This window comes from Petromyzon marinus, unplaced genomic scaffold, assembly GCF_048934315.1.
Source record: "Petromyzon marinus isolate PM22_M1 ecotype Great Lakes invasive population unplaced genomic scaffold, UKy_Petmar_22M1.pri1.0 PM_G_Scaffold_79, whole genome shotgun sequence".
In the NCBI taxonomy this organism is placed as follows: Eukaryota; Metazoa; Chordata; class Hyperoartia; order Petromyzontiformes; family Petromyzontidae; genus Petromyzon; species Petromyzon marinus.
This window is the reverse complement of record NW_027423034.1, coordinates 96,800-106,612: the sequence shown is the minus strand read 5'-3', so window position 1 is coordinate 106,612 and position 9,813 is coordinate 96,800. Positions and strand designations below refer to the sequence as shown.

At 48.1% G+C, this 9,813-nt stretch overlaps 1 protein-coding gene across 4 annotated transcripts; it reads right to left on the bottom strand.

Moving 5' to 3' along the window:
- Nucleotides 1-854: 854 nt before the first annotated feature.
- Nucleotides 855-9,240, bottom strand: LOC142921022 (MAD2L1-binding protein-like). Of its 4 annotated transcripts, none has more exons than XM_076062911.1 (4): nt 9,135-9,235; nt 7,637-7,734; nt 5,902-6,214; nt 855-3,713 (listed from the first exon to the last, which is right to left on the bottom strand). In XM_076062911.1, the coding sequence occupies exons 3-4, from the start codon at nt 6,052-6,054 to the stop codon at nt 3,171-3,173; spliced, it is 696 nt and encodes a 231-aa protein (XP_075919026.1). In that variant the 5' UTR covers nt 6,055-6,214; nt 7,637-7,734; nt 9,135-9,235; the 3' UTR covers nt 855-3,170. The 4 variants fall into 4 exon arrangements, with proteins under 4 accessions (XP_075919026.1, XP_075919024.1, XP_075919025.1 ...); XM_076062909.1 differs by having other exon boundaries at nt 7,641-7,734; XM_076062910.1 differs by having other exon boundaries at nt 7,641-7,729; nt 9,135-9,225.
- Between the last annotated feature and the right edge of the window lie 573 nt (nt 9,241-9,813).

Below are 9,813 nucleotides of genomic sequence, written 5' to 3'. Positions count from 1 at the left end.
GAGCATGGTCTGTGGTTTGAACACAGGCTGTAGGGTGGGTATGGTCTGTAGATGTAATATGTTTGGGTTTAGCAGCGACTGTAAAAACACGATTTAAAACTATGTTTTATTCTACCAGGTAAGGCCTGCTGAGTTATATAGCTCTTTTTCAAAAGCCATCTGGACATAACTGATAGCTCAACGAAGCAGTGTATGTGGAAATTTGTAGCACCCAAATACTAAAATTTAACACACACCAGGGATTGAGTATGGTCTGTGGATTTAACACACGCTATGGGTTGGGCATGGTCTGTGGATTTAACACACGCTATGGGTTGGGCATGGTCTGTGAGTTTAACACATGCTATGGGTTGGGCATGGTCTGTGGATTTAACACAGGTCTGTGGATTTAACACACACCAGGGATTGAGTATGGTCTGTGGATTTAACACACGCTATGGGTTGGGCATGGTCTGTGGATTTAACACACGCTATGGGTTGGGCATGGTCTGTGGATTTAACACACACCAGGGATTGAGCATGGTCTGTGGATTTAACATACGTTGATTTTGCATGTTTTATGTTCTCTCGTAATTTCTTGCAGGCAAAGTAGCTGAAACGTCGAGATTCGTTATTGCCGTTTCCAATTCGTACTGTATAAGAGCTTACTTGAAAGTATTCAGTAAAATACTCATTCACTGCAAAAGTTAATGAGCACCCCGCACGATGCGAACACATCAGCACTGGGGAGACAAAGGTGGCCGAGCATGGTGCTGGCTCCACCACCCCCTGGTTTCGCCGCGAACCCCGTAATAGGTGCTTGCTAACAGCATTTCCTCAACAATGCGTTTGATTTGTAGGGGGATTCTAGATGATTCAGTGTCAAAACATTTATTCACCTTCCACAAATTTGGCACCTATCCCTTGCATAGCCTCACACGGTATACTATCATGTACAACACGTGGGTCTTGAAGGAGTGTGTGCGGTCCAGGGTCACTCCAAGGTAGATGAAGTTGGTGCTGCGAGTCAGGGGAATGTCATTCTCGGTGACCTTTTACGTTTTTTTTACATCACCGTTATGACCGACCTGTCTTGCTTGGGTTTTGCCGGAGCTGGTTGGTGTCAGGGTGTGCTCAATTTTGGCGAAGTCTCCTGCTTGCGTTGCAATTATCAGGTTATCGGCATAGATGAAGCTGTATGTGGGTAGAAAGTTTGATCTTTGTGTAGATCTTGAGGGGTATCAGAACACTTCCTTGTGGTAGTCCATTCCACTGCATTTTGCTCCAATAATTCAATCAGTGACAGAATTATTCCGACTCGGTGGTGGTACTTTGTCAGGCTGTAGATCTTTGAAAGGAGAATTATCTGGTTAACAAGTGGCATATGCTGCTGATAGGTTGACCAAGGCGACACCAGTAATTTGGTTGTTCTTGAAACCGTCTCTTATGTACTGGGTGAGGTTTAGCACTTGGCCAGTGCAGGACTTGCGCGGCTGGAAATCAGATTGTTCTGGAAAGAGTTGTTCCTCCAGTATAGGTGATTGCTGCTTCAAGATAAGTCTCTCAAAAAGTTTGAAGAGGTAGCAGAACAAGGCCATTGGTCAGACGCTCTTAGGGTCAGATGGGTCTTTTCCTGGCTTTGGAAACGTGACAAGTCTTCCGTGTCTTGGGTATGAGCACAGAAATTTAACATTCTCAAGAGCCAATCCCTTGTTTTTAGTGCAACATTCTTTAACTGTTCAGTGCAGATGTCCGAATGCCTGCTGCCTTGACAGTCTTTATACCCTTGATGGCTTCCAGTGCCAATAAAGACCGGTAAACTCTTTCCACTGCAGTTCATCCAGCATTAGCCTATGAGTCTTGCAAACATTAAAACTTTTCAACATATAACATTCACCATGTATATGCTTTCGGTAAAATGAAAACAAAAACTATTAAATAAATGAACTATTAACATTATCATGAAAACCAGCACTGTTCAATTACTCTGCATGACATTTTGCAAAGCACCAATGTTGTGGGTAACGGCTACAAATTGACAACTTTTATGACAAAGTTTATCTCACAAATTAATCAGGAAATAACATTTTAAAAACCATAATCAGTATAGATTATCACAATGTGATGTTATTTTGGAAATGGATAGTGTTATTTCGTAATTGCTTATGCCTATAAAGTAGAGAAAATGGATATTATTCCACACAAACTTTGTTACCAAAGCACATACTTTGCTTTTGAGGGGGGGGGTCGACAATTTTCGGGAACCTTTTATATCAAATATTTACTCCCCAATTTCTTAACTCTTTAGACTTCTGCAAGCCTCTTATAATTTTGTTAGTGGAGAAATGGGCAAACGGCCCACCAGGCTTTCACAATAGCTGAGTATCTGTGTATGTATATGTAATGCTTCCACAGAGTACTTTTTCGCTCTTGTCTTGATAAATTGGCCGCAGATATGGCAAAATGCGTCTGCCGGATGCTTGCAGCCTCTTGATGCCATCTCAGAAAAATGCAGATATGTATCCACTTAGGCAGCTGGAACTAAACTGAACTGGTGGGCTTAAGGCCCCTGTATTTATACTATTATTTATATTACTGGAAAGTTCCAGAATGTTCTAGAAGTTACTACAAGTTTACTCAGCACTGAATCTATCTGGAATGTTCTGGAAAATAGGATAATTTCTAAATATCATTCTCCTGGTCACAAAAGCAAAGTTTGTGGGGAATAATAGCCATTTTCTGTACTTTTGAGGCATAAGCAATTAGGAAATAACACTCACTACCCAGGAACAAAAAAAATTGTGTTATTGCAGACCTTGAATCGTACAATGTACTAAAGTGTCCCCATACCCTGGACACCCTTGCAAGCACTATATTCCAGCTCGACTTCCCTGGCTTCCAACTGCCATGGGAACGGGGCAGCACATACCCGGACCCACACGAAGCACGCGAGTTGCACAAGTTGCGAATCAGAGACTCTCCTGTGTGCAACTGCGGCTCCGAAATTAAAACCACGTAGCGCGTGAATTCGCACTGCCCCAAATATAAACGTGAGACTAGGCAATTTAATGGATGAATACGTTTACGGCAGAATTTTTAATAGTTGGCCTTGATTGACCATAAGGAAGGAGATTCAGATATAATATTGAAATAAGTAATATTAAAATTTGCAGCATCCCTAGAATTTTGGCCTAGCTGGTCCCATCCATCAGCCCCTCTAAACCCTGGCCTGACCCACTGTCCAGGACGCCCTTGATGGCCACAGGGGCCTGGAACCACACGCAGTCGTCCTCGCATGGCTGGCCGAGGGCCGTGCCCAGCGGCTCCTCCAGGCTGTTGCTAAACGCGACGACGACCCTCCTCCCGCGGTTGGGCGGCTTGTAGTTGAGCTTGGGCTTGAACCAGTCGACGCCGCAGTCCCTGTGCGCCCACAGCAGCAGTGTGGCCGAGGTGACAGGCAGAGCGCGCGGCTCGCCAAACACATTCTGCACGAAGAGTGAGTGAAACACGTGGCGGCTGTAGCGAGCGTGGCACAGTGAATCACCGCTGCCTCCCAGCGCCAGCTCGTGGAAGTCCAGCTCGTAGAGCTCAAGCGGCGACATGGGGCTCGGCCCTAGCAGGATGAGGACCCGGGGCACGTGCGACAGGGAGAAGAGCGTCTCCAGGTGGCCGCTCAGCTCGTGCAGGGCCGTCAGCATGCGTGCTTCTTGCCTTAACCTGGGGGGCACCTCTGCCTGCAGGGAAGAGGGGAGGGAGGCATTCACACCAGGACGAAAGCCACGGTCTTCAGCCACCAACAGAACTGCTGCCCTGAGATGCAATTGCAGATATTATAAACATCACGTCCAGCATTATTACGTTGTGTCCCACGTCAATATATCCACCTCTACCATCACCGTCACCACAAACTAGAGGCCGACCGAAATTCGGTTTGGGCGCCGAAAGTTGGCAAATGGCCTCTTTCGGCATAGTTTTGGTTTCGGCCGAAAGTAAATTTTTAACTTTCAGTCTGGTTTCGTTTTCGGTCGGCCTCTACTACAAACATCGCAACAGTCACCTGTCACACCATACTATCACCACCACTATATCCGGCACATATTATCCATCATCACATTCACCTCCACCATCACATTTAACATCAGCAGCAACATCGACTATCACCACATCCAACATTTAACTGCCACCTCGCCACCATCGCCCCATTTACGAGTCCTTAAGAGATGCTGTAGTTCAGCGACTGTACTCCATGGGTACAGCGTCATCTAACACGTGAAGGACACCGGCCATAATGATAAAATGTATCTTTACTTTTTATAATCTCACTAGCTTGACTACCTGGCTTCGCCCGGGACGCCCGGCCGTCTTTGTCTCCCCAGTGGCGATGTTCACACACCACACCAGTTACTCGTTTGAGTCGACCTAGGGGAGGCCCAGGACCGGTTCAAATAATCGTGGTGGCCGTGAGCGGGAATCGAACTCGGGTCGCCGGGTTTGTAGCGCGGCGCGCTAACCACTACACTACAATGCGTTACGCTTCCACATGCGCGGGTCACGTGACAGAACTGAAATCACAGCTCACTTGCCGTGCAAAAAATAAATGCATTGAGCTCCCCAACCCCCCTCCCAAAAATAAGAAAGTGTATTTTTATAATTTTTGCATAGTGTACAGTCTGGAAAGTACCCACATGGCAAATTTCCAGTTTGTTGCATGTCGGGAAGTACGCTAAACATTTCGAACAGACACACAATCACAAGTTTGCCTTTTATATATATGGAGATTTCTATTACTGTTTAAACATCACCGAAATTATTAAAACCTTAATTTCATGTCGAATGTCGCCCGCTCGTGTCCACCCTTCGCGTCCACAGCCGCTCCGCCTCCACACACGACCCGGGGTCAGGTCTAAACCAATCGGTGACCTTGCGCCCACACACCGAAACCCAAATTGCTGAACCCTCAAAGCCTACACCCCTGCACACTCCACCCCTGCACACTCCACCCCTGCACACTCCACCCCTGAACACGCCACCCCTGCACACTCCACCCCTGAACACTCCACCCCTGCACACTCCACCCCTGAACACGCCACCCCTGCACACTCCACCCCTGAACACTCCACCCCTGCACACTCCACCCCTGAACACTCCACCCCTGCACACTCCACCCCTGAACACGCCACCCTGCACACTCCACCCCTGAACACTCCACCCCTGAACACTCCACCCCTGCAGACTCCACCCCTGCAGACTGCACCCCTGAACACTCCACCCTGCAGACTCCACCCCTGAACACTCCACCCTGCACACTCCACCCCTGAACACTCCACCCCTGCAGACTCCACCCCTGCAGACTCCACCCCTGAACACTCCACCCTGCAGACTCCACCCCTGAACACTCCACCCTGCAGACTCCACCCCTGAACACTCCACCCTGCACACTCCACCCCTGAACACTCCACCCTGCACACTCCACCCCTGAACATTCCACCCCTGAACACTCCACCCCTGAACACTCCACCCCTGCACACTCCACCCCTGAACACTCCACCCCTGAACACTCCACTCCTGAAAACTCCACCCCTGAACACTCCACCCTGCACACTCCACCCCTGAACACTCCACCCCTGAACACTCCACCCCTGAACACCCCACCCCTGCACACTCCACCCCTGAACACTCCACCCTGCACACTCCACCTGCAGACTCCACCCCTGAACACTCCACCCCTGAACACTCCACCCCTGCAGACTCCACCCCTGAACACTCCACCCTGCACACTCCACCCCTGAACACTCCACCCTGAACACTCCACCCCTGAACACTCCACCCTGCACACTCCACCCTGCACACTCCACCCTGCACACTCCGCCCCTGAACACTCCACCCCTGAACACTCCACCCCCACCTCACCACTCCCCTCACCAGGTGGCTGTGGAAGTGCAGCAGCTGCGGGTAGGGAAGCGGCAGCTGGCCGCGCTGGTACAGGGCGTGAGCGAAGATCTCCCAGACCAGGGCGCCAAGGCTCCGCTGGCTCACGGCGCCGCGCACCGTCACCTCGCAGCGCCGCGCCGACATCGCCGCCGCCACTCTCCTCTCCTTCCTCCTCCTCTCTCCTCCTCTCCTTCCTCCTCCTCTTCTTCCTCTTCTTCTCACTCCCCTCGCTCGCCCGGCTCCGCTGGCCCGTTAGTCGTCTCCCAGTTAATAAACTGAACAGTTCAAAACGGCGTCACGTGGCCTACCCACCGGAAAAGGGCACGACGGGAAGAAGGGGCGCGGCTTAGGTGAGGGGTTTGGTGAGGGGTTTGGTGAGGGAGGGGTTTGGTGAGGGGTTTGGTGAGGGGAGGGTTTTGGTGAGGGAGGGGTTTAGTGAGGGGAGGGGTTGGTTAGGGGGGTTTGGTGAGGGGAGGGGTTTGGTGAGGGAGGGGTTTGGTGAGGGGAGGGGTTTGGTGAGGGGAGGGGTTGGTTAGGGGGGTTTGAGGGGTTTGGTGAGGGGAGGGGTTTGGTGAGGGAGGGGTTTGGTGAGGGGAGGGGTTTGGTGAGGGGAGGGGTTTGGTGAGGGGAGGGGTTTGGTGAGGGGAGGGGTTGGTTAGGGGGGTTTGGTGAGGGGAGGGGTTTGGTGAGGGGTTTGGTGAGGGGAGGGGTTGGTTGGGGGGGTTTTAGGGGGGTGGTGAGGGGAGGGGTTGGTTGGGGGGGTTTGAGGGGGGTGGTGAGAGGCGTTGCGTGGAGAGGTAAGGGGGAATTTTTATTTAAAGCTTTCGTGACTGCAGTAATTCATATTCTTAGCTCTTTCGGTAAAGTCACGTTGAAGGGAAACAATAAAATAATAAAAAATATATAAAACAATAAAAATTCTCACGACGTTTCGACCATAATACAAACGGTCGTCATCAGGTGCGTCGGTTTGCATTAATTTATTTTAAACGGTGTATTTATTTACTTATAAAAAACCGTCAGCGCCACGCGCAGTGATTTGGCAGTTTATTTAGAAGGACTAGTCCATCTATGTTCTGAAAAGAGGAGGGGGGAAACGAAAAATTAATGTATGCTGTCTGAAAGCCACTGTAAGCGTGAACAATCAATTAAGACCTGAAATAGTTAATCAAATCTTTCCAATGATTGCTAAGCCATTTCAGGTCTTAATTGATTGTTCACGCTTACAGTGGTTTTCAGACAGCATACATTAATTTTTCGTCTCCCCCCTCCTCTTTTCAGAACAGAGCCAAGCTGTGGCTCCACTAAATAAACTGCCAAATCGCTGCGCGTGGCGCTGACGTTTTATATAAATAAATACACCGTTAAAAATAAATACATTAATGCAAACCGACGCACCTGATGACGACCGTTTGTGTTATGGTCGAAACGTCGTGAGAATTTTTATTGTTTTATATATATTTTATTGTTTCCCTTCAACGTGACTTTACTGAAAGAGCTAAGAATATATATAACTCTTATACACAAAAACCTGGCAGGAAGCAAGTAAAAAAACTCTGCCTGGAGGAATTTGTGGCCAGAAGCCGTAACTGAAAGGGACTTTGAGGGCTTTGAGGCTGTGCCTATTGTGGAGGATATTGTCTCTCTGGGCAGGTCCATGGGCCTGGAGGTGAATGGTGATGATGATGTGGAGGAGTTAGTGGAGGGGCACAAGGAAGAGCTGTACCCACTGAGGAGCTGCGGCAGCTTGAGAGGGAGGAACACCAGGTGAAGATGGATGCACTCTCTTCAGGCGAGGAGGAGATAGAGGAAGCCCCTACTTCACTTATTAAACAAATGTGTGCAAAATGCATGGCAGTCCAAAGTTTTGCAAGAAAAATACCACCCCAATAAAGCTCTAACAAGGCCGTAAGAGTATTGTGTGGAATGACCAGACAATGTCACACTTCAGGAACGTTCTTAGAAGAAGGCAAAAACAAACGTCAATGGACAGGTTTTTAGTACAACTCAAACCTGGTGAGCTTCAACCAGGTCCAAGTCAAGAAAAAAGACAGAAAAGAGAAAAAAACCCTCAGAATTTCAGCTTGCTGAAGTTTTAATGGAAGGGGAATCTCCTTCCAAAGAATAACATCTCCTCCTGCTCCTCCCCCTCACCACCATCCTCGTAGGCTATCAACTCCTCTCAGCGAGGTAAAGTGACGTTAAATTTTATTTTTATTTCAATTTATGCATTTATTTTAATGTATGTATGCATTTTAGTAATAAGTAGAGTCTATATTCTTAGCTCTTTCGGTAAAGTCACGTTGAAGGGAAACAATAAAATATATAAAACTATATTGTTTTATATATATTGTTTCCCTTCAACGTGACTTTACCGAAAGAGCTAAGAATATGAATTACTGCAGTCACGAAAGCTTTAAATCAAAAGTAGAGTCTACATTATATTATACAACTCCACTAATGTATAATATGCCATATAAAATATAATTTCTTACACTCTGGAACGGATTATTTCCTTTCACTTTATTTCTTATGGGGAAAAATTGCGTTTGGTGTTCGTCATTTTGGGTATAAGTCCTCCTACCTTCTGGAACGATTTAACGACGCGTACCGAGGTACCACTGTACGTTGTTGTTGTTGGTATTATTAACAAGGCGTTATCGACTATTACATAACATCGCACTTTTCTCACCAAAACGCTCTAAAGCCACCTTCCAACTCGGTCGCGTCGATGTCATTCCGATTTGGATCGATAAAAGAAGCGATGAATACAGTATTAGTAGTACTGTAATAATTATTGTTAATAACCACATCTTGTTACGCCCATTTGATTTCCCCGCGCAAAAAAGGCGGGAAAACCCCCAACGGCAAAGTTAACGTCTAAAAGCTCGCAAGACGTTCATTGGACACAGTCCCCTACACTTGTAACTTTTAACATTTTAGACCTTAATTATTACAAAGTTTTTGTTTATATCATTAAACAATCGACGATAACACCTCGGGCTCTCTAAGGCAGCCGCAGTCACCAATCACCGAGTGTTGTTTAATCGATGTCAGTGATGTAGAGTTCATTTTAAATGTATACAAGTTAATAATAAATGTATATAAGTTAATAAATATAAGTTAATGATAAATATAAGTTAATAAGAAATATAAGTTAATAAATAAAAGTTAATAATAAATATAAGTTAATAATAAATGTATAAAAGTGTTGCGGCGCTTACCAGCGTTGCCGAGTGCTACTGACGGAGTGAAGGCCCTCGAGGCGTGTCACGTGGTCTACAGGACCACGTGGGGGGGTGGGGGAGTGGCCTTGAGGACGGCCCCCTCTTGGGGGGACCAATCAGTGGCCGCCTCGTGCAGAATGCGCGCGCGTGCGCGTGAGTGGGTGGGTGGGGGGGAGGAGCGGTGGTCAGCGAGTCACTCCACGACCCCGGCCCACCCGAGTTCGATTCCCGCTCACGGACAACACCGTCAGTGACGATTATTCTGAACCGGTCCTGGGACTCCCCTGGGTCGACTCGGCCTCAAATGAGCACCCTGGGTGCCTGTGCGTAGTAAACGTCGCGATTGGGGAGACAAAGGCGGACGGGCGCGTGGCGTTGGCCACGGTGTGCCGTGTCGGCCTTAATAGGCGCTCGCTAACAATACCCCCGGTAGTCTGTCAGGGCTACACGGGGGATCTGTGTGTGTGTGTGTAGAGGCGCAGCCCCTGCAATTGCTTGCTCAGACCACTCATGGCTGGCGGAGGAGACTTTGACCGGAAGCTTCAATCACAACGAAGTGCTATGAAGAGAGACCATTGGCGTAACCACCTGTCACGTGCATTGTTTTTACCATGAGAAATCACTATTATTGACTCGTGCGGTGGTGAGTCGTTTTGCTATTTGTGCACCACTGACA